The sequence below is a fragment of the Nothobranchius furzeri genome, chromosome 6 (genome assembly GCF_043380555.1).
Source record: "Nothobranchius furzeri strain GRZ-AD chromosome 6, NfurGRZ-RIMD1, whole genome shotgun sequence".
Taxonomy (NCBI): domain Eukaryota; kingdom Metazoa; phylum Chordata; class Actinopteri; order Cyprinodontiformes; family Nothobranchiidae; genus Nothobranchius; species Nothobranchius furzeri.
In genome coordinates, this window is record NC_091746.1 from 36,572,700 (window position 1) to 36,600,620 (window position 27,921).

At 41.2% G+C, this 27,921-nt stretch overlaps 4 protein-coding genes across 7 annotated transcripts; 3 read left to right on the top strand and 1 right to left on the bottom strand.

Moving 5' to 3' along the window:
• Positions 1–416: 416 nt before the first annotated feature.
• LOC139070293 (m7GpppN-mRNA hydrolase-like) lies at positions 417–9,199 on the top strand. 2 transcript variants are annotated; one of them, XM_070552174.1, is made up of 7 exons: positions 417–545; positions 4,107–4,258; positions 4,447–4,496; positions 7,349–7,426; positions 7,689–7,787; positions 8,718–8,870; positions 8,945–9,199. In XM_070552174.1, exons 1-7 carry the CDS (start codon positions 478–480, stop codon positions 9,059–9,061), a joined length of 717 nt encoding a protein of 238 aa, XP_070408275.1. In that variant the 5' UTR covers positions 417–477; the 3' UTR covers positions 9,062–9,199. The 2 variants fall into 2 exon arrangements, with proteins under 2 accessions (XP_070408275.1, XP_070408274.1); XM_070552173.1 differs by lacking the exon at positions 417–545 and having other exon boundaries at positions 3,915–4,258.
• Positions 4,637–6,160, top strand: LOC139070291 (SCAN domain-containing protein 3-like). Its single transcript, XM_070552170.1, has 2 exons — positions 4,637–4,905; positions 4,972–6,160. The coding sequence occupies exons 1-2, from the start codon at positions 4,727–4,729 to the stop codon at positions 6,158–6,160; spliced, it is 1,368 nt and encodes a 455-aa protein (XP_070408271.1). The 5' UTR covers positions 4,637–4,726.
• A 1,746-nt stretch (positions 9,200–10,945) lies between the features above and the next one.
• On the bottom strand, positions 10,946–15,785 carry LOC139070292 (proteasome subunit beta type-7-like). Its single transcript, XM_070552171.1, has 8 exons — positions 15,618–15,785; positions 15,419–15,512; positions 15,075–15,172; positions 14,665–14,805; positions 13,516–13,631; positions 12,194–12,252; positions 11,641–11,792; positions 10,946–11,132 (listed from the first exon to the last, which is right to left on the bottom strand). The coding sequence occupies exons 1-8, from the start codon at positions 15,680–15,682 to the stop codon at positions 11,021–11,023; spliced, it is 837 nt and encodes a 278-aa protein (XP_070408272.1). The 5' UTR covers positions 15,683–15,785; the 3' UTR covers positions 10,946–11,020.
• Positions 15,786–17,081: 1,296 nt separating this feature from the next.
• On the top strand, positions 17,082–27,836 carry LOC129164344 (histone H3-like centromeric protein A). Of its 3 annotated transcripts, none has more exons than XM_054744059.2 (5): positions 17,082–17,211; positions 20,197–20,366; positions 20,589–20,710; positions 21,202–21,276; positions 27,425–27,836. In XM_054744059.2, the coding sequence occupies exons 2-5, from the start codon at positions 20,252–20,254 to the stop codon at positions 27,551–27,553; spliced, it is 441 nt and encodes a 146-aa protein (XP_054600034.2). In that variant the 5' UTR covers positions 17,082–17,211; positions 20,197–20,251; the 3' UTR covers positions 27,554–27,836. The 3 variants fall into 3 exon arrangements, with proteins under 3 accessions (XP_054600034.2, XP_054600035.2, XP_054600036.2); XM_054744060.2 differs by having other exon boundaries at positions 17,105–17,211; positions 20,242–20,366; XM_054744061.2 differs by having other exon boundaries at positions 17,113–17,211; positions 20,231–20,366.
• Positions 27,837–27,921: the final 85 nt, after the last annotated feature.

The window sequence follows — 27,921 nt, forward strand, 5'->3', positions numbered from 1 at the left end:
AAGAGGATCGACCTACCTCCAGTGACTTTAAAGAAAATATTTTGACTTTCTTTTATGGATCAATAATTAAAATGTATAATTCCATGTTTTTTCTCAACCCTAAGCCTAATCTGCATCTTTATGCATGGATGATTTAGATTTGTTTGAATAGTTTTTATTTATAATAATTTACAACCAAATCAATTTATGCATTGCTCCTTTTACAGAACAAGGTGTGATTTAAATATTCTCTTGTTTTTATCAACTCTAGAATGCTTTTTTATAACCTTTTCTGTTGTTTGTTTTTTTTACCGTGTCCTGTCTGGCTGTGAAGCAAGCAGAATTGATGTCTGAATGCTGGTGACAAGCCTTACAGATTTACTCTCAGGTGGAGCATCAAAGCGTTTGCTTTTAATGTCACGCCTGATACTTTGAGGATTTATGGAGGAAGGATGTGACCGAAGAACAATAATAATTAAACTGTGAGACAAAGTTAAAATGTTTTCAGCCAACACGGAAGCTAAACGAGTGGAAATCCCCTCAAGCGTCCTGGATGATCTGTGCAGGTCAGGGGAATATTGCCCTTATCACTCACATGGATTATTGTATTTTGTGACGACAGAGTTGTGATTGTCAGAGATTAACTAGCCACTATTGTTTGTTGTGTCGTTTGAAGTTACCAACCTGTCTCTAGAGCTCACTGAAAGTCATTTTGGGACCATCTTCGGATTTATAGATTTAACCAGGCTGACACGACTGATGCCCATAGTCCAGGTGTTAATCTGTCATAACATCGGTCTGCTCCAACTCTCGGGTTAGAGGATCTCTTATCTCTGCAATACTCCTCTGTAAAGAATTTACACGAAGATCCCAACTACACTAACTTAACCCAGCTGATCAGGAACCAAACAGAAATCTGTAACATCCATCAGTTCTCTTGGCTGCAGTGTGCCTCAAAGACTGAATACTGGATGGATGCTTTTCATAATTAGTGGAGGAAACTAAACTGCTTTCAAATGAGGACATACATCTTTTATTTAGTAAAGAAAACTAAAAGAGGTGATTGAAATGCTAGAGCTCAGGGCATCTAGCAGACTTGGTCATACATGGTGTGCGCTGTCCTATAATAAAGAGGACAGGTTCAGAGCAAGCTGGATGTTTGTTGTTATTGGTTCTGGTGTTTTTGTAAGTGAACCATAAAGTAAATTATGGCTTAGTATAAAACACAGAATTAACAATAATGTGACGAAGAACATACCATAACAACTTTATTTATAAAGCACATTTAAAAACGGCATGGCAGCCGACCAAAGTGCTGTACAGAATAAAAAGTAAGAACACAACATAAAAACAATACACGGTCAACAATAAAATACACAACAAAGCAGATAATCACGGTCAATAGAAAACACATAGTAAAATAATAAAAGTCAGGGATTTAAAAATGCCTGGTCGTAAAAGTGAGCCTTAAGTAGTGACTTGAAACGGAGGAGGGATGGCCTCACTGAAAGAGGAAGAGCATTCCAGAGTGTCGGAGCAGCATAGACAAAAGCACACTGCCCCCGCGTTTTGTATTTCCTTGTTGGAACGCGAAGCAGCAGGCAATCAGTAGATCTCAATGTCCGGTTTGGCACATAACGAGTCACAAGATCAGACAGGTAATCCGGAGCCAGACCATTCAGGGCCTTAAAAACAAAAATCAGGATTGTAAACTTTGATTCTGAAGTTTACGGGTAGCCAGTGGAGCTGCGCCAGTACAGGTGTGATATGGTCTCTTCTAGGGGTGTTTGCTAAAAACCTGGCTGCCGCGTTCTGTATGACCTGAAGCCTATAAGAGCGGAGGCAGGTAAACCAATTAAAATGGAATTTGCATAATCCAGTCGGGAGATGATAAAAGCATGAATTACGGATTCCAGGTGTGCTCGTTTCAGGATCGGTTTTAAGCAAATTAGTCTGCACAGCTGGTAAAAACACGATCTGACCACTGCGTTAATCTGAGGGTCCATGGAAAAGTGAGTATCCAGTTTCACCCCCAGGTTGGTAGCACACTGATTGAGGTCATATGGGAGAGTGTCCAAATCAGAAGATAAGTGTATGGTTTAGTTAGGGGTCATGAGGAGTGCCTCAGACTTAGAATCATTCAGCTTCAGGAAATTGTTGGCAAGCCAAACCCTCACTTCAGGCAAACATTCGTCCAGAACAGAGAGGGAGCCTGGTTTGTTCAAAGCCAGGTAGATCTGGCAATCATCTGCATAGATATGATAGCTCAGGCCATATTTCCTCAGGATGAAACCCAGGGGGAGGATGTAAATTTAAAACAGGAGAGTCCCAAGCACAGATCCCTGCGGAACTCCCCATGGAAGTGGAAGGCATGTAGAGGAACAATTACCCAACTGAACCTTGGAAACTCTGTTTGACAGTTATGAGCAGAACCACTGAAGTGAGATACCCCTAAGCCCACCCATGACTCAAGTCTATCCAGCAAAATATCATGGTCAATGGTATCAAATGCTGCAGAAAGATCTAATAGAAGGAGCAAAACAGGAGACCTAGAGTCAGAAGCCACCAGGATGTAATTGGTCACGCGAAGAAGGGCTGATTCAGTACTGTGAAGTGGCCTAAACCCAGACTGGAACACATCAACCAGAGAAAAGCTATTCATGTGTGCTGTAATCTGTGAATAGACAATCTTTTCAAGGACCTTAGACAAAAATGGTAATTTGGAGATTGGCCGGAAGTTTGCAAGGTTTGAGAGGTCTAAACCAGTTTTTTTTTTAAACTGGTTGCACAATCGCCTTTTTAAAAGAAGTAGGAGACACTCCAGTGGCCAAGCTAGAATTAAAAATGTCTAAGATGGTGGGGCCCAAAATAGGGATGATATCACCCACCATCCTCGGGGGGGAGAGGGTCCTCAGGAGATCCTGCTGGTTTCATATTTCCAATCAGATCTGCCAATTCACTAAGAGAGATGGGAGCAAAGTTAGAGAATGAGGGAGGTTGCACAAGACTATCCCTAATGTCCCAGACTTTGTGAAGAAAGAAGGTCTGGAGCTCAGCACACAATGACCCAGAGGGATCAACACTACCAGGTTCAGTTATCGACAAGATGGAGTTGACAGTGCTATAAAGTTTATGCTGATCACTCTGGTGTTGTGAGATTATGCATGCGAAGTATTTGTTCCTGGCAGATCTAACACTTTTCTGATACAGGTCAAGGGCATCCATCAGAAGCTGCTGTGAGGTCAGTAGCTTGTCCTTTTTCCACCTTCTTTCCAGCGCCCTACAACGCCGCCTGAGGCTACGTGTATCATTGTTCAGCCAAGGATCAGAGGTGGTTTTCTTACGTCTATGTTCAAGGGGAGCGACTGAGTCCAGGGCAACAGAACAAGTCAAATTAAAAGAATTTAAAAGCCCATCCACATCCGTGGTGATCCCAGATGAGGAAGGATGAGATAATTCAACCTCCAGGATGGACTGTAGTGAGGCAGTCATGGAGGGAGAGATGTGCCAAGAGTAGTGAGGAGCCTGCCTTCTCACTACAGGTAATATGGCAGAGATGTTAAAAACAACTGAGAAATGGTCTGAGAAACAGACAGGCTGAACAACCAAGTCCTGCACCTTCAGTCCAAATGGTAAAACTAAATCCAGTGTGTGGGAGTGATCACGAGTAGGAACATTGACCAGTTGCTGGAGGCCAAATGAAACCAGAACATCTGAGAAATCTCTCTCCAGAGGATTTGACAGACAACAAACGTGAATATTAAAATCACCAAGGATAATACCTTGGTCATACCAGGGGAGATATTCAGCTAAAAGATCTGAGAAGTCCCTAATAAAAGCAGTTATATTTTGGTGGTCGGTAACATAGAATAAAAAGAATAAGACGGGAGAGACTGAGTTCAAAAACAGAGACCTCGAAGCTGGTGGGGGGCGATGAGCCCGGGAGTCGCTTGAGGGGGAGGGAGGATGAGTACATAGTCAATAGCCCCCCACCTCGACCCGACAGTCTGGGCTCATTCACAACAGAACAATTTGATGGAGCAAGAGCAGAACACAGCACAAGCATCACAGAACAGAGCAGTACCTCTGTTCGTCGTGTCTGATTTTCAGTTTGTGTGTTTCTCCAGTCGGTTCATCCTTCACATCCCCAGTGAGGAGCGGGACAACGCCATCAGAGTTTGCTTCCAGATCGAGCTGGCTCACTGGTTCTACCTGGACTTCTGCATGCAGAACACTCCAGGAGCACCTCATTGTGGGATCAGAGACTTCGCCAAAGCTGATATCCAGAAATATGATCCGTTTTTGTCTCATCATTATAAAAATTACTTCTACTGATTAATCTGTGCTGCTAATTAATATTTAATTTACTGCATGTGAAAAAGCATGTGTCTTGTTTCATAGACTGTTCCATGGGTGGCGCTTATCTTCATGCTTGCAGACACTAGATTTTCTTTGACACATGCAAACTTTTCCATCACTGCCCTTTCCTTCTGCCCCATGGAGAAGACGTGCAGAAGGTTCTAGAACAGAGATCACTAATAGGCGGACCTGGGTCCGGATCCGGACCGAAATGCTGTCTGGTGTGGACCCGAGCCTAATGCCAAAATAAAGTTCGCCTAATTTTATAACCGCTTCTGGCCAGTGCAGCTATTGCACTCTTTACGGTAGTATTCTAGCATCCACGAACACCCACAGGCCAATTGTGCGCGAGTTTAGTCAGACCACGTGACACCAACAAGCCAATAACATGTTTTATTCCTGCCAGAAAATACAGGCGATACGTAGCGAAAATAAACGGTTCAGACGCCGGAGAGAAGGAGAGCAGCGAAGAGCAGAAATTCGAACAGAGAAAACGAGAGATTCAGGCGGAGAGCGGTGGAAAGAAGGAGACATTCAGGCTAAGAGCAGCGACAAGGAGAGATTCAGGTGTAAAGGAGGAGGAATTCAGTTAGAGAAAAGGAAAGCGGCGACAGGCGACAAGGAGAGATTCAGGCGGGTGAGACGGAGAGAAGTAGAGAAAGCAGAAATGGCAGCCTCTAAAAAACGGAAAGTGGACAGCGAAAATAGAGCATTTAATCCAGAATGGACAGAGTCATTTCTCTTTGTTCTTCCCACTGGTGGCACAAAACCTGTTTGTCTCATATGTTCAGAAACAGTGGCACTTATTAAAAGTGGCAATGTGAAACGCCATTATGAGACAAAACACAAATGTTTTGAAGAAACATATCCCCTCAGATCAGAAGTAAGATCAGAGAAAATACGTAGTCTCAAAGCCCAATATGAACAGTCCACCAGGATCCTGAGCCACACGTTCACTGCTCAGCAACGAGCCCATGAGAGTTCCCTCAGAGTTTCTTGGATTTTGGGTCAGCACAAAAAACCATTTACTGATGGAGAGGTTGTCAAAGAGTGTATGACAGCAGTTGCTGAAACACTGTTTGAAGGAAAAGAAAAACAAGAAGTTTGTGAAAAAATAAAGCAAATCCCCATATCAGCATCATCTGCTACAAAGAAAAGTGAAATACTGACTCAGGATGTTGTAGCCCAGCTAGATGAAGCCATACAGAAGGCACCATGTGTAGGTTTGGCTGTGGATGAGTCCACTGACGTGTGTGATAATGCTCAGCTGTTGGTTTATGTGAGGTTTTATTACGCAGAGCAGAAAGCATTCTATGAAGACCTGCTGGGTATTACTCCTCTTCAGACCAGCACAACAGGAGAGGACATCTACCTGGCCATTATGGAGATGTTGGCAAAGAGAGGAATTGAGCCTTCAAAAGTGATTTCGATAACTACAGATGGAGCCCCTGCTATGATAGGGAGAGAAAAGGGAGCTGTAACAAGAATGAAGAAAGACAACCCTGACCTCTTAACCTACCATTGCATTATTCATCAATCTGTCCTCTGTGCCTCCCTGTCAGATGAGCATGCTGAGGTGATGACTTCAGTGATGAAAATGATCAACTTTCTTAGAGCGTCCTCTTCCTACCAGCATCGCATGCTTAGAGAATTCCTCAAAGAAGTTGATGCCAATGCTGATGATCTTCTGCTGCACAACAATGTGAGATGGCTCAGCAAAGGCAGAGTTTTAGCACGCTTTTGGGCCATTAGGAGGGAAGTAGCATCTTTTTTGGCAGAGCTAAAACATCATAAGGCAACACAGTTGTCTACATTTCTATAAAATGAGAAGCAGATGGACAATGTTGCCTTTTTGGTTGATATAACTTCACATCTAAACGAACTGAACTTGAGGCAGGGCAAGGACAATTCCATTTGTGAACTAATGACAGCTGTCCGTGCCTTTCAGAGAAAACTTGAAATGTTCAAGGAGGACTTGCAGGAAGACTGTGTCCACTTCCCAGCAGTGCAGGAACAGGTTCAGGGACAGCGAGATGTCTCGTCGTTTGTTGTCTTCATTGATAAACTTATTGCTAACTTCAGCAATCGTTTTGATAGCTTCAGCATTGGCCAGCAGCTCACCATGTTCATTCAGAACCCATTCCTCATCACAGATGTCAGGAGCTTCTCAAAGGAAGCCACACAGCATTTTAAATGGGTCAATGCCAGGGATCTTCAGATGGAGTTAGTTGACCTCCAAGCAAACTTGGCCATGAAAGAACTGTCTGCCAGGACTGACCCGTCCTCATTCTGGCTCCAAATGGTTCCTGAGACAGCTTTCTCACATCTAAAGAAAGTAGCCTTGTACATCCTGACCATGTTTGGTTCCACCCACAACTGTGAGGCAGCGTTCTCCACAATGAACATTATAAAAAACAAATATCGTTCCAGGCTCACCAATGAGCATCTCCACACATGCATGAGGATGGCTCTGTCTCCATTCAAGCCCAGGTTCAAAATGTTGGCAGGACAAGCAAGAGCTCACTTCTCTCACTAAGTAAAAATGTGGAAAACATTAACCTAAATATATGTTCAGTTATTACATGTGTGCAAAGTCACATTTTTTAAAATCATTTTAAGACTTTTTAGTTCGCACGTGAAGAGGAAAAATGTAAAAAAATTAAGCTTTTTCTACATTTATTCTGAAGTTAGTAGTTTGTGAAGATTCAGTTGCCATGTGTTATTTTCTTGTTGACACTTTTTTCTACTTTTATTTAGTAAATGAGATAACATTCCAAATAAATCATTTACATGTTCAACACTTTAAGTGACAATAAATGTCATAAGTATTTGAATTACACTGAAGTATTTCTGATTTGATATGCAAATTAATAATGCAGATGTTGATAAAACTGCTAGGATACTTAAATACATGTCACACTATTGTAGGTCGGACATAATGATCTTTCGGACCTTGGGCTAAAAAAATTCTTTCTGACTGGACCTTTTTAAATAGTATTTGTATACCCCTGTTCTAGAACAGTGGAAGGAGTACAAGATGGGTGTACCGACTTATGGAGCCATTATCCTGGACGAATCACTAGAGAGCGTGAGTTTGTGCTGAGCTCACTTGTTGAAGGAGTATCAGATCTAGCTTTTATAGCTGGTATAGGAGAGATCTCAGAGCACGGGGAAGCCATACTTCCCTCATAAGTCACCATAATCTTGGTAGGAAGTAGAGCAAAAAGTGTTAAAGAGAAACAGCTGATCTTAATCTTAGATGTGTCCAACTTTTACACGTGTGTATGTGTGTGCACATGTGCATGCCCGCTCTTGTGTGTGTTTTAACTGGTGCACCTTTTCTTTTTCAGGTACTACTTGTTCAGGGCTACCTTGCAAAATCTGGCTGGGGCTTTCCAAAGGGTAAAGTGAATGAGGATGAAGCTCCCCATGACTGTGCAGTTCGTGAGGTGAGTCAGCTTTTAAATCAATCAATCATCAATCAGTCAATCAAAACTTTATTTTTAAAGCGCTTTTTATACATAAAATATGACTCAACAAAAGAAAAACTAAATTTGTCCCCCTTCCCCAAACCACTCTCCCAAACATACTCTCACAAGGGCACACGAATGCATGCACACACACAAGCACATACACAGTTAAGAACATAACAACACTCAGCTGAGCTCAGATGTGCCAGATAGGATAAGGAGACGCCACCAGGGGAGCCATCTGTCCTGAAAGCAGCAGCCTTTGTGCCGACACAGGGTGCCCGAATGAGTTAGGGCTGAGATCTCCACCTCCACCCAGGGGCTACCCGGAAGTGCACCCAGGCCGCCATTGCCAACCGCCGCACCCGAGGCAGACGGCTCCCACAGAGAAAACACTGGAAATAATAAAATACATTAAAATATAAATTAACAAGTGCTAAAATAAATAATAATAAGTAAATTATGTAAATAGAAATTAATGTAAAAACATAGATGGATAGTAAAACTGATAAAAAGTTATGAAGAACATTTATGCAAGCAATTAAAACAGGCTATGAAAAATAATATTTAACATAGTTAATAGTTAAAAGCTAAGCTAAAAAGGTGAGTCTTGGGCCTGCTCTTGAAAACATGACCAGCTTGATGCAGTAGGAGCCATATGTAAACATAAAACTGAGTTAAAAGACTTCTTTTTGGTCCTTGAGGATGTTTCTCTTCTCTTTTTAAAGAACTTTCTGAGTTCTAAACTGAAACGTGACGTTCATAGCTCAGAAACCTGCTGCAAGTTAATGTCTAAATTAACCTGGTCCACTTTAGAAATGTTATTCGTCATAGTCCTGTTGTCTGTGACGCACTCTTGTTTGGATGCATAGTTGGTGCTCAGGGTCAAACACGCTGATTGCTCTCTAGGTGCTGGAAGAGACTGGCTTTGATATCAAGAACCGCATTTGTAAAGACCGGTACATTGAGCAGAAGATCACCGACCAGTTGGTACGGCTCTATATCATACCGGGGGTGTCCAAGGACACAAAGTTTAACCCCAAAACAAGGAAAGAGATCCGGGTAAGAACGAAATTTGACAGGTTTGATACTTCTAGCTGGCAGCTGCTTTGTGACCATATGACTCTTTCTTCCAGAACATCGAGTGGTTTCCTATTGAGAAGCTGCCCTGCCACAGGAATGACATGACCCCCAAATCTAAACTTGGCCTTGCCCCTAACAGGTTTTTCATGGCCATTCCATTCATGAGGTAGGTGTGTAGAAGTTTGTTTTAGATCCATCAAGAAAGTTTAAGAGGGTCTTGTCCTAAATGCTGGAGAATCACTCTTCTAAAGGAAAGGCAGGTTTTCTTTCAGCTGCTATCATGTAAACTGAGAGTGGACATGAAAGGACAGAGAGTCTATCACAGCTACATGCTCGCTGCCTCTAATATTCAAACCGGGGTTGGGTCCACTGAGTGTGATTGGGATAATCTGTCAAGGTTATTAAAGCCAGAGCAATCTCAGCTAATGTCTACGTGTAATAATCTGTTATGAGACGACCCCGTTTCCAGAATGTTGTTCTTGCCTCTTGGATCCAAAGCAGAGCTTCTGTGTGATCTGTGACCGTGTCCTCCTGCTGCCCTCTTCATCGTGCTGATAGATGAGACGGGGAGTTTATGCGCTTGCTTTGACTATTGTGTTGTTTTTGAACAAAATGCAAGTACAAGTGAACAAGTGCCGTGGTCCAAGGCAGCTACTGTGGAAACATCATGAATGAATGAATGAAAAGCTTAATCCATGTTAAATGCTTGCAAATGCCAAAATTTGTTAAAAGTCATCTTGAAACCTTTTCTTCTTTAGCTTAGCTTTAAAATCCCAGTGATAACGTTCTTTTATTGGCGGGTCTCGCCTGTCGTATGCTTGTCTTGAGTTGGCTTTCTTTGGTTTTATTCTTAATATTTAGTTTTATTTTTTGTTTGTATTTCTTTGATGGCGTTGATCCACTGTACAGCACTTTGGTGGACCCTCACATCTTGTGTTAAAAACGTGTGTAAAAATAAAGTGGTTTGGTAAAATGTTCCTTTAATAGTTTAAATCATAAATCATTATCCCCGACTTGTATTTATTCTCTTTGTTTTGGTTTTAATGATGTCTATAAGGCACATAGGTTGCCTGGTGTGTGTGTGTGTGTGTGTGTGTGTGTGTGTGTGTGTGTGTGTGTGTGTGTGTGTGTGTGTGTGTGTGTGTGTGTGTGTGTGTGTGTGTGTGTGTGTGTGTGTGTGTGAGAGAGAGAGAGAGAGAGAGAGAGAGAGAGAGAGAGAGAGAGAGAGATTTGGCTAGCAGCTGAACATAACAGAACTACGGAAGCTCTGCATGGACAAGATATTAAAAACTCAAAACACAAAAGACTTCAATAAACGGGACACACTTCTTTCCTGCTAATACATTTTCACAGTTGATGCTAATACCTATGCTCCTTCAAGGGATGGGCTCCTGGCTGCAAAGCATTGCACCTTTACTTGTGAGTGTTTATGTAGACAAATAAACTTGTTGATATGATACGTAGATAAACATATAGATACATAAACTTGTTTATAGTCAGTACAAGTTGCAATATTGAAGAAAAATATTGCAATTAGATTATTTTCCAAAGTCATTCAGCCCTAGAGGGGTCCCTGTTCAATGTATGATCTTGTTAGTATAAAAAATAAATAATTTCAGAAGTCATCTCTGTGGAATCTTTGCCGAGTACATCAGCTGTTTTAAGGTGACCAGAAACACCATTTTATTCTCCTTTGTTCCCTCTAATTTCCCCAGTGTTTATTCTCTGAGTGTCCACTGTGTTACTTTTTCACAAATACCCCTTTAGTGGTAAAATTCTCATGAAATCTTGTGACTTTGTTTGAAAATCATACACAACCGAGTTTTTAAGACTTGACTAAAATGACTTTAACTTCTATTTATCTCTCAACATGCGATGTATTTAGGGTTAAAGGCCCGCAGGGAAATATGAGTAAATGCAGCAGGTGATTTTTGAGAGATTTTTAAAAATATTTTGGACATCACAGCTAGACACTGGTACAGTTTTTAAAATAACAATAAAAAAGTGCTCTTCAGCTGTGTAGCTGCACACGTGGCTCTGATCACTCAACAAAACCTCTTTTATCAGCTTTATTTTCTCTTTTATGTGACTGTGCCAATTACATCCCAGAGAGTACTTTTCCTGGTATTTTATTCAGCATCCATCATTTGAACAAATTCATCCACAACATCCAGAGAGAGGGGAGTCTCAGTTTTGGTCAGGATCGCCGTGGTGCCTGGCTCATATCTGTACCGTCCCTCTCTAGAATCAAGGCAGGAACAAAAAGTCATTTCTTCTCCAGCTACAAAAATAAATCACATCTATTACAGACTACAGTTTTAAAACTTCATTTAGATCTGTGGTGCCTAACACAGGCCCTCCAGCGCCACCATCCTGCATATATCAGAGGTTTCTCTGCTTCAACACACCTGGCTATAGGTGATTAACAAGCTTCTTCAGAGCTTAATGACACGATGAACAGGTAATTCAGCCATTGAATGATGTGTGTTGGAGCAGGGAAACAACTAAAACATGTTAGATATGTGGCCCTAGAGGACCAGGGTTGGAGACCACTGCAGCTCATCCTGTTAGATTTGTGTTTTATGAGTTTACATTTTTGTTTCAACATGCAAATGTTAAATTATTTCTGTGTGCTGTGAGGCAGAACATGTAAATCATGAATTTAACCTCCGTTATAAATAATTATGTTCATCTGTTCAAGTGAGAAAATGAATCAGAAACTGTTTCAAACAATTCTAACCATGCTTACCTTTTGCCTTTTGTTGTGGGTTTGTCATAACCTCGCAAGAATTGCACTCCAGCATCAGTTATGATGCACAAATCCACATTACTGCCTGAACCCAGGTCACAAAATATGCCTGCAGCAATGGCATCTCTAACCAGCTGTTTTGCATCCTCCAGCTGAAAGGAAAAGTATTTTTTTTTCCAGTCAGACATTATTATAAGAGGAGTTTTGAGTTGGTACAATTCAATGATTATAGTGGGACGAGATTCAGTGGTCATATGTTTGCCTACAAGTCAGAAAATAATGAAATCAAACTGTTAGTTTTTCTTTTGCAACAACCAGCAGGAGCCCCCTGTTGGTGTAAATCAGCAGAGGAAACATTTCTGCTGTGGATCTGGACACTGAAGAGCTAGTTCATTTTGACAACCTGTTGGTGGGGGCAAATACTGTCACCGCTCATCTCACCTGAAATCTAACTCCTACCTGATGTGACTAAAACAATAATCAACACTTCCTGATCCAATGCAGCACTAACACATCACAATCTCACATTACATTGAGCTCTTGTCAGTCTTACCTCCATGTTTGGTTTGAATCTGTCTTCAAATACTGAGACAGCAGCAGCAGCCCCAGAGCCTGAGTTAGAAAACACAGACTTGTATCATTATTTCATGGTGTAAAGGTAAATAATTTAAAATAAAATATAAAACATGAGGATTTTTAAAAAAATTTGGATGAGAGAAACTAAGGGTCAGAGATTGAAAATAATAAGGATTTCCAACTAATGACTGATCTCTCTTATAATGATCAGATTTGGAGGAACATGAACATTTGGATAAAATGTGTCATTCGTTAATAATGATAAATTAATAAATCTATATATTATTAGACTGAATCTAATTAACTAATAAATACTTATTCCACTGTGGCCTACTAAGAAAGAAAAGAAAGAAGAATAAAGGAAACATATTTTTCTATAGAGCCTCTGAAGATAAAAATCCCCAGGCACATCACAAAAACAAAGAGGAAAGAGGGAAATCAGGGGATCCTGGGGAAGCCGGAATATGGAGAGGGTGGTGATGAAGGTCACGCTAACACTTGGGTGACATTCTTCTTCTCATCCAGGCAACTCTTTCAATTCAAACTAAGTGCTGAATTATTGCAGAGAGAGAGAGAGAGAGAGAGAGAGAGAGAGAGAGAGAGAGAGAGAGGGAGAGAGAGAGAGAGAGAGAGAGAGAGAGAGAGAGAGAATATCCAGGATCAGACTCCTGTCTCTGGGAGAACAACCATAACATGCCTCTCATGCTTCCTGTTAGCTTTTGGTCATTTCCTGCTGTCCAACAGAGATTTTATAACCTATAGATGAGAATCTTTGTGTAAAAAAGTGTTACTTCTCTTTGTGATCCATAGCTATCAAATAAGTTATGAACCCAGTCAGTGGACAGCGAAGCTTCCAGATAACGACGGGCTTCTGTTAAACAAAACAGTTGCTCTTTTAATCCTTGTCCTAGAATTAGACTCCAGGCTTTTCCTGACAAAGAACTCTCTAGAGCTGGTCAAATACTAAACCTGATACTAACGATGTCCCACAGGATGAGTTTCCCAGTTCAATGGATGCCAGAAACACTAGTTGGAACATCATTTAAGCCCAGTGCATAAGAAACTGTCATGCTATTGCAAACATCATATAGATGGACTAAATAATACGTTGAAAACATAATCCCTCGACACAGAGCTCTGCTATGTACAAAATATAATCTGCAAACATTACTGAAATAAGGAAAAAGTTCTCTCAGCACATGGTCTTCTCAGATGGACAAAAAAATCGCCATGTTTCTAAAATAGGTTATTTCAGACACCAACCTTGCCATTTCACAATAGAGTCAGTGACACACATACCCATGGTGAGGAACGGCAGCTTATCATAGGAGCCGTGTGGATAAACGCTGTACAGTTGGGCTCCAGTCACATCATCTCCTCCAACTATCACTGATGAACCCATGTGACCCTGGTACCTGAAGAAACAAACGTCTCTCTGCATCAGCGTATAGTTTCAGTCTGTAAACGGGGCTCTGGTCAATGCACGTCGTTAAGAAGGATGGCATTGTGAGAGAATTTTGACACTTTTAATTTGAAAACTGGTGTCCTTGACCGGGGAAGACGCCTGGGATACTGTTATTTAGTGCTGAGATTAAACTCAAACGGCAGGGAAAATGTTGACATATTATTTCCAGAATAATGTCAAAATATTGAGATAAAAGTTAAAATACTCTCGTTGAGAATAGGCTATTTGAATAGGAGCTCAAGATAACCAACTAGAAGAAGAAGAAAAGATCTTTTCTATAGCGCCTCTCAAGATAAAAATCATGAGGCGCTCCACAAAAACAAAACATTTAAAATATAAATAATAATTTAGAAAATAATTAAAAATATGTTTAAAATGAGCAAAAATAGACAATTGTGATTAAAAACGTAAAGAAAAGAGAGAGGGAGTGAATAGGAAAGAGGGAAATCAGTGGGTCCTGAGGCGGGTGGAATAGGTGGGGAGAGCTGAATAAGGAGAGAGTGGTGATGAAGGTCACATCAAAGCCAGCCTGAACAGGTGAGTTTTCAGCTGCTTTTTAAAGGAGACCACTGAGTCCACTGATCTCAGGCTCAGGGGGAGAGAGGTCCAGACTCTGGGGGCCACAGCAGCAAATGGTCTGTTACCTTTGGTCTTTAGCCTGGTGCGCTGCACAACCAGTAGGCTTTGGTCACTGGACCTCAAGGACCCGCTGGGGGTGTAGGGACTGAGAAGATCATGAATGTATGATGGTGCTTGTCCATGTAAGGCCTTAAAGACCAGGGGCCTCATTTATCAAGCTTGCTTACGCACAAAACGAGGTTGGAAAACTGCGTAAGCAGCTTTCCACGCAAACTCTGAGATTTATGACAGAAAACGCAGCAGAAAAATGTGCGCAACGTTTTCCCCTCAACATTTCAAATTTTATTTCTTTAGAACTTTTTCAAAAATTTAATTTGCTTTTTGAGGAGACAATTTGCCCCTACCTGAACAGCATTTGTTTCAGCTGCCTGGTAACCATGGCAACAAGAGGGGGTCGACCAGTGTTGAGCATGTGGAGCTCCACATTGGATGCCATGATTTGTGTGGCCATCTCTGCATCTGCAGCCACACCGGCTCCACAGCAGCTACGGCACAAACAAAACAGTTTCAACAAGTTAAATTTCCTCACGGGAACCGTTAGATCATGTGGGTCTGATGTACACAATAAAATCAAAGGAATCCAAGGCACGATTTTGCAGTGCAGGGATATTTGACACGTGTAGAGGCCTGGCAAATCAGGTGACACAAGCAGCTACAGCACAGACAAAACTATGTCAACAATTAAACTAGTGTTTCTCGTACCAAATCAACCCTGCTATGAATCTAAAAGGCAGGACAACACCGCTGTACTCACTAGATCTTTGGAGCGATGTAATGGATCTTCATGCAGTTCTTGTCAGCCACCACCATGTCATCAGTAGCTCTGGTATCTGCTCCTAGAACCACTCCATCCTAGAACCGAGGAAAGCAGATTTTCATCCAAATAAGCTATGGTGAAGGCTTAAACTGGTCCCTGGCTCGTTATTGTCACATGCTCCAAACCAGGAAGTCCGATTTGTTGTAAACAGATAGTTTGTTATATTACACTCAACAAATTAGCATTTTCTATTTTGTTCTCAACAGGTTGAATTCATTTTAAAAAGTCAATAAAATGTTGTCTTTTTTATTTTAGGAGACAGGCTTTAGTCATTTTCTCACCTTGAACACCATACCAGCAATAGTGGTACCCGTCTTTCTGGCTTTGGGACTTTTGTACCCCATCTCTGACAAACTGGACTCCAGAACTGCATTTCTGTTAGTGTAAATGTTCAGGGAACAAAAACAAATGAATTCTGGCGGAGTAGTTTTCCCCCTCTGCCATTCAGATCACCTGTTGTCAGACCCAGAGTTGTCTTACCTGTGACTGTTTTCAAAGGAGAAACCTGCAGTCTGCTGCTCAGAAGGATTCAAACTATGGAGCATGTTAGCTGCTGGTTTTCCCGTGAAGATCAAAGGTTTAAAGAAAAGCTGCGTCTGCTTGTGTGGGACACTGTGTTGGACAAAGCTGTTCAGCAGTTTTTACTTTTACTTTCCCTTCACTAGCATAAGCCACCCCCTCCCTTTTCCACTGTAAAAGATATCCAATCCAACCAAATATTTATTCTTATATATTTTGATAGGATTGTTTATATTATTCCTTTGACTGCTGTCAGACTAATCAAAAAGATCTACACCATCACCTCTGGTTCCTTTTTGAAAGAAAACAAGACAAATGTGAGCCATGAATTATGGTGCTGCTATTTTGGTCAGTGTGCTAAAATTGATGCATCATCTGACTGGTCTGAGTAACAAGTGTGTCAGTGTCCTCAGCTTGGCCACTTACACCTGCTGTTTTGGGTGGATAGAGTGGTTTTAGTCCAGCCTATGAGATAATGTCTACAGAAGGTCCTGTCTCCATTCCAGGGCCTCCTCCATGATGGACAGCCCCTATTCACCACTCCATGCAGGCAGCATCCTGACGCCTGATCTACCTCCTCTCAGTCAATCAAAAAAAAAAAAAAAAAAGAAGAAGCTTTATTTAAAAGAGATAATTCCATTAGCGATTTTTAATACATTTTTCTGCCAATTTGATTTTTTCATTTGGGGCTGCGAGTAACCAGAGATTACATGCAGAATCTGCAGCCCTCTGCCTTTCCTGCCCACTGCTGTGAAGAGCATACACCTACAGACAGTGCTGCCATGTCTTGAGCTGCAAGGCTGTCCTTTTGGGAGACACCACAGACTTTTCCCGCATGTCTATTTCCCCGCCCATGTGCTCAGAGATGTCCCTGTTCCTGAGAAGTGTGTGTGGGGCCCAGACCGACGCATCCCAGCCCGGTCTGTGCTGGCCCAGACGTGAAAGCGCCAAAAATATGTCCTCTACACTTTTTGTCATGAAGCTTTGACTTTTATAACAAATGCTGTTTTGCCTCATTACAAGGAACGCTGGTCATGGTTCCACCAATAAAATAACCATCCATCCAGAGGAGAGAATGTTTTTGGTGGTGTGTCTGAGACTGTGGAACTAAGCCATTTTCTAACATTCTAGCAATTATCTTTACTCAAACGGTCTTTTCCTCTTCTGTCTGTTAGCTTTTTCTCTTTTTATCCATTATTTACGGACACATGAAGGCCCACCACGTGAAGCTGTGGTTGTTTCTTACATTTTTATGTCATGTCTGTGGTTTCCAACTCCACTAAAAAAGCGCTGTTGCGCGTTACTTCCTGTAGGGGGCGAGAGCGTGCACATCCCCTCTTTGACAGGTGCGCTGCGCGCGCATTTAAATGCTGCCTGGCCAACCAGACTCCTTGTAAGAACTCAGTGTTTCGAAGCTGATTGGATACTCAAAGAAAAAGAAGCTGATTGGATAAGCAGGAAACCAACCGTGATTTGAAATGTCTAGAGGCTCATTTTGAAACGTCAGGCTCTTTACACGGTCTGTGGAACATCAGCAGATTAGAAACTTTCGCAGGTATTTACTCGTTTTATAGAAGTACACAAGGTTTAAAAATGAATTGTTCCATCATGTGCTTGTCTTTTAACTATATAGGTGTAAACCTGCTGCTATTTTGCGCGCTAGTAATGATACAAAGTGTCGTAAAAGCGTTTTTTGACTTAGCATTTCAACACAGCCTTTACGAAGGTGGATATCATTTGAGTAGTCCAAACACGATGAGTTTTAAATAGGTGAAAGTTAGAGTATTGTAAGAAATATCATATATGTAGTGTTTCTCGTGTGGTTTTGTGAACGTTTAAACTTGACTCGTGTTTTTTTTTTCAAAGTGCAAGAGAACAAGTTAAGTATCGAATATATATAAGTCAACAGCCAGGGGGATTAATTATACAAATATATGTAAAAATCCGCAAACATCCATCAAGTGATAAGTTAGATTTATATATAGTTTTACATCCATAAAAATAATGAAAATATGGCATCTTATTAACAAATTTACATTTATGGTTATGGAATTTAGCCAAGAAGTTTATTACAACAAAATACTTATACTTTTTGGTGTTTAAAAAAGAACAAAGTAACACATTTTCCCATGTTAAAGAGAAATCCTTAAACATATGCCGAATAATAAACCTGCTAAACCCATTCCAACAGATGAGGAACAGTTTCTGGATGATCTCCACAAAAACTACAGTTAACATAATATTTCTTTTAAATTTCACCATGTAGTGCTTTGCAGGGTAACATTTATGAAGAATTTTAAATGACACCTCTTTTCCTTTATTTATTTACAAATATTTATGGGGGATCTGCCATCCACTTGATATACGGAACATGGTGATTCCAGTATGGTGTGACATATGGGTGCAAAACAAAAGCTTTTCGAAACAAACTGCGTATTTATTTATTACTGATACCATGTCCTTGTAAAAAGCAAATTTCCCCCACTGCTGATTCAGTTGTAGCTGGTAGTGTAAAATTGAGTAGGTGGTAAATTATCACAATTTTTAAACAGCATTAAAACTTGACTCATGTTACACTGAAGTCGTCTCATGACATCAGGAGGAAAACCATCCTGGTATATATTTTAAAGTAAAATTTTGCACAATTTTTTTATTGAACCTGTAAATAGAATTTAATGTGACGGCTGTTGTGTCAACAAAATTGTACCAGTTTAACGGAGCATTTGTTTCTGACCGGCTGCTGAATGGATGAGCACCCAGTTTGGAAGCTGGACAAATCTTTATTTTTTTCATTAAGGTGTCTCAGGATGTCTTTGTGTTGATGTTTTTATAAATCTTTTAGTTTTATTCTAAAGTCGGATCTTTTTTTCAGAAGTCATGCCAAATGTTTGTATTTATCAATATTAATCCTCCAGAATCATCTTTAGACTTTTCCTTACAGGGGTTGCCTTAGCAGTTACTAATCTGGGGTCTGCAACCCTTCAAGGGAGTTCCCACAGTTTTGCCAGTCATGATGTGGTGAGATTCCAAGATTATATTTGTAAAAATTGAACATTATAAAATCCCAACAATCAAAACTTCTTAAAGGAGTATTAACATTTTATGTCTGTTTACTGATTGTAATTAATCAGTTTTAATTAGTGATGCACCGATATGAAAATTTTGAGCTGATACCGATATTAAGATCACTGTTATGGCCGATACCGATATTTGCCGATACCGATATACTGACATTAATGCTTCTAAAATCTGCAGATTTTGTATAGAATGAAAATGATTAAAGCTGAATTTACGTTACAGGGTTTCCCCCAGAAAATTAGTTAAGCCTGGCAGATTGCGCGCACTCCTCCGTGAGAGCGGGGGTGGGGGGGTTGCACACGTTGCACACGTGGCAACCTGAATAAACAGTCGAGATAGAACTCATTTGAATCTGAAATATGAGTTATAAACGTACATTTCTATAACAGTGTCCCCCAGTCTGTGGTTTGGAAGAAATCTTTCAGTCTCTCACTAGCTTCATCAGACAACATTTTCACTGACTTCTTCTGTTGTGGCTCTCGTCTCACTCTGGCTTTGTATTCAGGGATCAGATGTATGATATTGTGATCAGAGTGGCCAAGCATGGGAAGGGGAGTAGAAGTGTAGGCGTTTTTTACATTAGCACACAGCAGATCAATTGTCATCGACTTATGTTTTAGGAAGATAAAACCACTCAGTTTTGAGTTGGTCCTCCTGCCTTACAACAAATGAACAAGATAGCAGAGTCAATCGACAAAGAAACAAGTCTAAGATGTAAAACACAAACAAAAATAAATCCTGCAGTGGCACACACTAAAAATATCAGTCACACCTTGCTACAGGGTATCCGGGGGTCCTTAAAAAGTCTTAAAAAGTCTTAAATTAGCTTTTCCAAATTTAAGGCCTTAAAAATCCTTAAAAATGACAAATAATCCTTAAATACAGTTTCCAAAGGTCTTAAATTACCAAAGACCCAATAAACAAGATCCTTTTGTTTTCCTCAATTTCTAGTTAGTCTTCAGCATATTTTGTGTATGATGTTGGCGTAAGCAGAACCGTACACATTCAGTTGGTTGTGAAAGGGGGCTATTTTTAGATGAGCACATTAGCTGGTTAAGCTAGTGGGAGCTTGCACCATGGGGAAGGGCAAGTTAGCACCGGTTCCAGGCAATAGCTGGAAATTATAGCTTAAATTTAATTTTAAAAGTAGCTTAAATTTGGGCTAAGTGGCCTTAAAAAAGGTCTTAAAAAGTCTTAAATTTGGCTCCCTTAAACCTGCAGATACCCTGTGCTAAGTGAAGTAATACATTGGGTATAGTCATAATATTAGGCAGAATTACAAAATAAACTAACAAGAGATTGACCGTAGCCCTGCAGGTAACCTATTCCAATCCTGAGGAGCTTTGAACACAAAAGCATGTTTCGCTGCTTTCTTTTTTTAACTGAAGTTTGACATTTGCACCGGGTCACCCAGTGAAATAAATGTTTGTTTCAATGTGTTGTTCTCTAAAACCTTTCCCAGTGAAACTGCTGCAGCCTGTATTTCTTAAACCTAGTTTCCTACTAGATTGGAAATCATGCGTCACAGTTCACCGCGCAGCCGGCGGAAGGCCAAAACTCCCAGTCGTCGTGACCCACCTCCATCTCCCACAGCATCATTCTCTTCAACACCAAGAAAAAGTGGTTTTTCTGGTGAGTAGTTCATGTCTAACTATTCTACAGTGTGTCCCAACCAGGATGTGGGTAGTATCATGGAGCACAGCTCACTGCTGATCATGTTGCATAATTTTTCTGATTGGCTCTGGGAAAAACCGGTGTTTACTACTCATAAGTAAAATGGGTGAATGTGAGCTTTTAACTTTGATGTAGAGGCAACAGGCCCTGCCAACAAGCACTTTGACTCTTGTTTTTTAGGGATTCCTCCTGTGTCTCCCAAGAAAAGGAGGTACAGACCTGGAACCAGAGCCTTGATGGAGATTCGTAAGTACCAGAAGAGTACCGATCTTCTGCTCAGGAAAGCACCATTCGCTCGCTTGGTGAGTCCAAATGATCTTTAGCTTATAGTATTGTTTCTCCCTAACTCCCTATCCCTTTTGCATTGCAATGTATTTTTCTCTGTGCTGATATTGAGTGTCAGACTGCTGCCTAGAATAATCTCCATCACACTTCATTGTGGTTGAGACCCTGTTGTGTCTGCTGCTGCCTCATTCGCTCGTTTCAGACAGAAAAGCCATTGGAGAGAGAAAAAAAATCATTCAATCTCTTTGGGTCATCATTCTTGAAGATGTCACAGGACATCTGAAAAAACTGTCCTCTCACCCTGCTCTTCCATGTCTTGGAACAGTTTCTGAAGCTTTAAAAATCCCTGTCGTTATTCTGTTTGACAGATGATGACACTGTATCTTATCATTAATCAGGATCATTTATTTACTGTCTTGTGATTTCCATTATCTCCAGCCCACTAAATTAAAAATGCTAGTTCTGTTACTGTGTGATTAAGTGTTCCTGTTTCTCTCCCTTGGCTCAGGTTCACGAGGTGTGCCAGAGTTATACCAGAGGCAATTTGCGGTGGCAGGTCTTCGCTCTTCTTGCCCTGCAGGAGGTGAGCAGCAGCGTTTATCTTTCAGATCACCTTTTAAATCAGCTTAACAGTTTGTACTCTGCCTGATCAACACTTTGAGCCTTTAACGAGTCTCAGATTATCCTCCGGCTGGGACCCAACATCACAAATGTCTTGATCTTTTTAACTGGACCACTCTCTTATCAATAGATCTTGGCATGTCCACAGCGTGGTACACAGTGTTGGGAAAGTTACTTTAAAAAAGTAATTAGTTATAGTTACTAATTACTTTATCAAAAAGTAATTCAGTTACTGAGTTACGAGATTATAAAAGTAACTAATTACCAAAAACAAGAAAAGTAACTACTTAGTTACTTTTTTCATTAAAGAATGCAAGAAAAATTGGTTAATTGAACTTACTTAATTTACTATAAATTACTACAATAGTGAAATATAAATGACTGACTGGAACATAATAAAATGTATGTCAAAATGTTTTTTATAAACCTGAATAATTTAAATAAATAAGCACTTTACAGGAGGAACTACTAACAGGAACATTGCACTTATCTAGACTATTAAAAAAGTCACTGTGTGATATTTAACAAGACCCCAATCAGCTAAATTTAAAATTGCAAATTGAAGCACCTGTAAAGGTTCCCGAGCCTTTACATGGTCTCTCAGTCTAGTTGAATTACAGAGATGAATGTAATTTTGCACAGTATTTTAATTTTTCCAGCTTCACTTAATTGTGTGTTATTAGTAGCATTTCTGTTGCTGGTAATGGTTAAATAAATAAATAAAATCCTTTAAAATGACACTAGAGGAGGCACAAGCCTGATGTGTATGTTTGGGTTCGACACACGGGAGGCGACAAACAACCGCGATCAGCGAAATTTGTCGCTGTCGCTTTTATTACCTGACACACAGGAGGCGATATGCAGCAGCGGCCAGCGGCAAAGCCATCTAGCTTCAAGAAAGTTTTGGTTGTAAACAACAAAGCGCGCATGTGCCGCCGGCAACTTCAGCAGATGATACGGTGGCTGGTAAGGGTCACCGCGCCTACACCGCAGCCACGGTAAACCCACCGAGATAATATAGTTTTTTTAAAAACAAAACTGTTATTATTATTGTCAACTTTTTTTTACCGGGGTTTACCGCTACACCGGTTACCGTGACAACCCTAGAAGAAAGTAGTGTGGAAAGTGGTCAGTATGTTCTCCAGCATTCTAAGCCTATAGCAGCACACCGTAAATCCTCTAATACAGGCCCGGGCCTGTATTTGACTTAAAGAGCAAGTCACCCCCTACAAGAAACTTACTTCACTCCCTCTTCATGTTTAAAAAATGCAACAAATGCTGTTGCCTAGCAGACCGAGAGGGCGGAGCCGCTAACAAATACACACACTCATGACATTGTGACATCATAATGTACCAGCTAACATCACTGTGTACCTCTTAGCCAATAACGACGGCAGATTTAAATTCAAATGCAATGCTGAGTTTTTACCCAACGACGGTGCAACACTGATGGTTTTAGGCAGAACATTTAAATTTTAACTTAAATGCACTAAAGTGCAGAATTATTGACTACATGTGTCTGCAGCACGATCAGACACTCATTTATATAGTTTATCAGCAAAAAAATGTTGATTTGGAGTGACTTGCTCTTTAAGCTCATCAAGCTCCAGGCCTTTATTGGAAGGAGGACCAGAATTAGAGGCAGGCTTCAATTTCTATTTGAGCAAAATGAACTAATGGTTCGCTGGAGTTTTTGACAATTAAAATTGCGCCCACATTTTCAAAGTTAAACACATTTCTTTTAACAACGGTAGTTTCTGCTTCAGCCCTCTCCCCCACCCCCTCCCCCCGCGCAGCGGCCGTAAACTCACTGATGCGCCTGCAGCCTCTCGGAGTTCCTGCTGCTCTAAACATTAAAATAATTATTTCATTTTCTGTTCCTCACTTCTGATTACCTTCAATGGTGTCTGTTTGTTGCAACCACCAGGTACAAAAACTAACTTGTTTTTATTTGACTATTTTTCTGTCCTGCCTGTTTATTATCTTCCTGCATCTCCTCTCAATCGTAAAGAAAAACTGCTACCTGGGTTCATATATATTCACCTTATGAGTTACTTTTGAACTGCAGTTCTAAAAGATCTACCGACCGCAAAAACAGCGGAGTGCGCGCTGCTTGCCGGCCACATCGCGTCACCGAGGACAAACCAGGTGATGCGCCCCGATCCACAGCAGCAAAACGCATCAGGAACAAATAAAAGAATAAAAAAACAGAAAACATAAAAGGAAATGAGCCGACATGAACGATCGCATGTTAAATTAGTTTTTGAGGTGGCAACACCTGATTTGATGATGTTACTGTGGCCGTGCTCAGGACGCAGATGTCTGGAGCGCGTCAACAATCAGAGCTTTGCATGCGCAAGCTGGTTAAGGTTAGGATGGGGGTGAGGGGAATGTTAAATTGCAAGAGGGTAAACGTCACAATTTGGTTAAATGTCCGTTTCACGGCAGGTGTCAGTGCCGACGCTCTGGCACAGCGCGTTGCCTCCCGACGCTCATCACCTGTCACCTGCCGACAGCAGGCTGCTGTCTTTTCCGAGGACTGCATCTTGCCGGTCATTATCACGTGACAGCGACTAGTCGATGACAGGCATAAAAAGTCACTATAGAGCGGTGAAGTCGACTAGTGAATAGTTCATACAACCCCTGCTACTGCTCCCCATAGTGTTCTGCAGCATAATCAGCACGTTCTCTTTGAACTTGATATCAAATTTTCGCCTCCTCTTCGTCTCTGCACGGTTAAAGTTACCCTCGCGGTCTATCACTGGCAAATCAAAAGTGAGACGGATGACACAACCGCCCCCTGTACTTGCTTGATACCACATTCCACCCGGCCACAATAAAAAAACGGCCATTATTCACCTCCGCCGACTCCGGCCAAAATTTGACACCCGGCAGTTAATTAAATACAGGCTAATATTAGAGGATTTACGGTAACTACAGAGATAACTCTGGATAACCTAGCATTTTAGATGGAGGCAGATGGAGGCAGGGCAAGGGAGAGCCGTCTTTAACGACTGTACACTCCACCTCCCTCTACTCCCCCACTTGTACAGATCCAGACTAACATCAGATTTTAACCATAGGCCCTATCAAATAAAAATGTTTTAAGCCTATTCTTAAAAGTAGACAAGGTGTCTGCCTCACAGACTAAAGCTGGGAGTTGGTTTCACAAGAGAGGAGCCTGATGGCTAAAAGATCTGCCTCCCATCCTATTTTTAGATATTCTGGGAACCACCAGCAAACCTGCAGTCTGAGAGCGAAGTGCTCGGTTAGGAACGTATGGAACAATCAGGTCACTGATGTATGATGGAGCTTGATTATTAAGAGCTTTATATGTGAGAAGAAGGATCTTAAAATCTATTCTGAATTTAACAGGCAGCCAATGTAGGGAAGCTAAGACAGGAGAGATATGATCTCTCTTTTTAATTCTCATCAGAACTCTAGCTGCAGCATTTTGGACAAGCTGAAGACTTTTAACTACATTCTGTGGACTTCCTGAGAGTAATGAATTACAGTAATCCAGTCTTGACGTAATAGTGAGAGTAGTACTCCGCCAAGGCTGCTGTTTGTCACTGATTGTGTGCATAATTTTTATGGACAGGATTTATAGGCACAGCCAAGGTGTTGAGGGGATCTGTTTTGGTGGCCTACGGTCTCTGCTTTTTGCTGATGATATGGTCCTATTGGCTTCATCAGAACGTTATCTCCAGCTTTACCTGGAGCTGGTCGCAACCGTGTGTGAAGCAGCTGGGATGAGAATCAGCTCTTCTAAATCCAAGACCATGGTCTTGAGTCAGAAAAGGGTAGAATGCCTTCTCTGGGTCAGGGATGAGGTCCTGCCTCAAGTGGAGGAGTTTAAGTATCTCAGGGTCTTGTTCACGAGTGAGGGAAAGATGGAGCACGAGATTGTTAGGCAGATTGGTGCTGCATCTGCAGTGATGCAGGCGTTGTACCAATCTGTCGTGGTGAAGAGAGAGCTGTTAGATTTACGTTCCCTCACCTATGGTCACAAGCTTCGGGTAGTGACTGAAAAAACTAGATCGTGGATACAAGCAACTGAAACGAGTTTACTCTACAGGGTGGCTGGACTCTCCCTTAGAGATAAGGTGAGAAGATCGGTCATCCGGGAGGGGCTCGGAGTTAGGGCTGGGCGATATGACGATTTTAGACCGTTTTACGATCTACACATCTGACGGTCTGTCATTTTTGAGAGACCGTTTTATCACGATTCACAGCTCTGCTGTTGAATTTCTGCCTCTGAATGAAAAGGGAACTTACCTCAGGCGAATGACACGCCTTTGTTTGACCCTTAACCAATCAGAGTGAGTCATAGTAATATATTAGTGCCCCGCTTGTTTTCACCTGTGTGTGAACAAACATGGCTTCGCCGCGGCTGAGCGACAACGAGGTTTTCGTTCCGAAGAGGAACGCAGGGTTTCCTTAGTGCGCTGCGCTAACAACTTAGCGACGTTACATGTCTCGGAGAAAGCGTAAAAACACGTTGGACGCTTCTTCTGAAGCAAGAAAATAACACTTCTTAAGCAGAGCACGACGTCACCTCGGCTCGTTCACCCTCTGCCGAGCCGGTGTCGGTACCGGAATGAGCTCGGTCGCTGGAGCTGCCCCGTGACTGCCTGATGGAAAACCAGCGGGTTTCATCAGACTCGTAGTTTCTTGTTTTTGCTGTATTTTACCGCTCCCTCCTGCAGTCTTCCCCTATTAACATTTAAAATGATTCTGTAAACTCCGTGTATCAATAGAAACAATCTCTGCCTCTGCCAGCTGCAGTAAATGTAGTTTCCAAATAATAAGAGGTGCATTCATCTGTGTATCTCCTTTGATCCGCATTAGTGATGTTTTCAGCACCAGAACAGTGAAGCAAAGAAAGATTCCTGAGTTTGTTAGTAATTTTATTTATTAGGTGCTTCTAACCTGTTCTATTTTTCTCTGAAATGAGATCAAATCAGTGCTTCTATGGGTTGTCTCCAATCTGCACTGGAAAATTTTACTTTATTTAGAGACTTGTTGCAGAAAATATTCAGAATGCGCAGTTTTTTGCTACCACAAGCGATCTCTGGTCCAGCCGCACATCAGAGCCGTATTTGAGCTTAACTATCCACTACATGAGCAACTGGGAGCTACATAGTATTTTGAACAAGTTAATGTTTGCACAATACGTTTGCAATTGACATGTTTGCACTTTAAATACGTTTACGATTTTAATTTATGTTAAGTTACTTGAAAAACGAGAAAAACTGATTTTTGTAATTGTTTCTCTCAGAGCTTTTATCATCTCTGGTGTGAGTTTAAAATATAAGTGTGTTAGCACTGTGCTGATTATCCCTAATATGAATAAATGTTTATTTATTCAATGTTTCTCTTCTTTAATACACAATTGAAGTTATGCTATTCATGGATAAAAAAATCGTGATAAAATCGAAATCGTGATAAAATATTGGAAAAATCGTGATATTCTATTTTTGCCATATCGCCCAGCCCTACTCGGAGTAGACCCGCTGCTTTTCCATGTTGAGAGGAGCCAGTTGAGGTGGCTCGGGCATCTGCCTCCTGGACGCCTCCCAGGTGATGTGTTCTGGGCACATGTAACTGAGAGAACCTAAAGAACACCCATGACACGTTGGAGGTACTATGTCTCTTAGCTGGCCCGGGAATACCTTGAGATTCCCCCGGAGGAGCTGGTCTAAGTGGCTGGGGAGAAGGATGTTTGGGCTTCTCTGCTTAAGCTACTGCCCCTGCGACCCGGTTTTGTATAAGCGGCAGAAAACTGATGGATGGATGTCACAAACAATTGGAGACAGCTTGTAGCTAATTGTTATATCCAAAGAATTTTGTAGTGAGGGCGTACGTGTCGTTTCACTACCATGGGTCGTCCGTGACTGCGGGGGTGAATGCTTGGCCTGGCGGTTCGCCAGGCTTTTAAAGCGCTGGTGGAAACCCTGCATTTTGTTTTCTGTCGGTGTTTGATTTTAGAATATATGTGCCTAAAATGAGCTGTTTCATAAAGCCACGCACCAACTCCTGCATAATGAATGTGAAACACTGAGCATTGAATGTCTTTTTTATTTATTTATTTTTTTGTTTGTTCACAGGCAGCAGAGGCCTTCCTAGTCCTGCTGTTTTCAGATGCCAACCTGTGTGCCATTCATGCTAAGAGGGTGACTGTGTTTCCTCGGGACATTCAGCTGGCCAGGAGGATCCGTGGAGTGGATCGTCTGTAAAATTCTCACAATGACCCAAAGAACCCCAGCTACAGGAAATACCTTTTAGTAATATTAACAATTCAGTTAGAGACCAAGAATCTGTTTTTTCTGTGACGTGTTCATGAATCTGGTTTCTTTTAACAATTTCACCCATTGGAATGATGTTGGCAAGAAAGATGTGGAAAACCAGTCTTTGTCAGGCCACTGTGTTTTTTTAATATCATTATTTTACTGTTTGCTGTAGTATTACTATGTACATATTGTATCAGCTGAAGTAAAGAAAATGTATTCTTTTTCTGTACATGTTCTCTTTTGTATGTTAATGTAAAACTTTAAACAAATATAATTTTGAGGCCATTTTTTATGTTCTGATTTAAAAATAAAAA

What these genes read in the sequence shown, in the direction of transcription:
- LOC139070291 (XM_070552170.1), top strand. Translation starts at nt 4,727, where the DNA reads ATGTTTTATTCCTGCCAGAAAATACAGGCGATACGTAGCGAAAATAAA. An exon ending in AGCGACAAGGAGAGATTCAG is followed by an intron (nt 4,906 to 4,971) that starts GTGTAAAGGAGG and finishes GGAGAGATTCAG; the next exon opens with GCGGGTGAGACGGAGAGAAG.
- LOC129164344 (XM_054744059.2), top strand. Translation starts at nt 20,252, where the DNA reads ATGCGTCACAGTTCACCGCGCAGCCGGCGGAAGGCCAAAACTCCCAGT. An exon ending in AAGCACCATTCGCTCGCTTG is followed by an intron (nt 20,711 to 21,201) that starts GTGAGTCCAAAT and finishes CCCTTGGCTCAG; the next exon opens with GTTCACGAGGTGTGCCAGAG. An exon ending in CTCTTCTTGCCCTGCAGGAG is followed by an intron (nt 21,277 to 27,424) that starts GTGAGCAGCAGC and finishes GTTTGTTCACAG; the next exon opens with GCAGCAGAGGCCTTCCTAGT.
- LOC139070292 (XM_070552171.1), bottom strand. Translation starts at nt 15,682, where the DNA reads ATGCTCCATAGTTTGAATCCTTCTGAGCAGCAGACTGCAGGTTTCTCC. An exon ending in TCCTTTGAAAACAGTCACAG is followed by an intron (nt 15,513 to 15,617) that starts GTAAGACAACTC and finishes TTACACTAACAG; the next exon opens with AAATGCAGTTCTGGAGTCCA. An exon ending in GATTCAAACCAAACATGGAG is followed by an intron (nt 11,793 to 12,193) that starts GTAAGACTGACA and finishes TTTTCCTTTCAG; the next exon opens with CTGGAGGATGCAAAACAGCT.
- LOC139070293 (XM_070552173.1), top strand. Translation starts at nt 4,015, where the DNA reads ATGGAGCAAGAGCAGAACACAGCACAAGCATCACAGAACAGAGCAGTA. An exon ending in CAGAGACTTCGCCAAAGCTG is followed by an intron (nt 4,259 to 4,446) that starts ATATCCAGAAAT and finishes ACACATGCAAAC; the next exon opens with TTTTCCATCACTGCCCTTTC. An exon ending in ATGGAGAAGACGTGCAGAAG is followed by an intron (nt 4,497 to 7,348) that starts GTTCTAGAACAG and finishes TTGTATACCCCT; the next exon opens with GTTCTAGAACAGTGGAAGGA.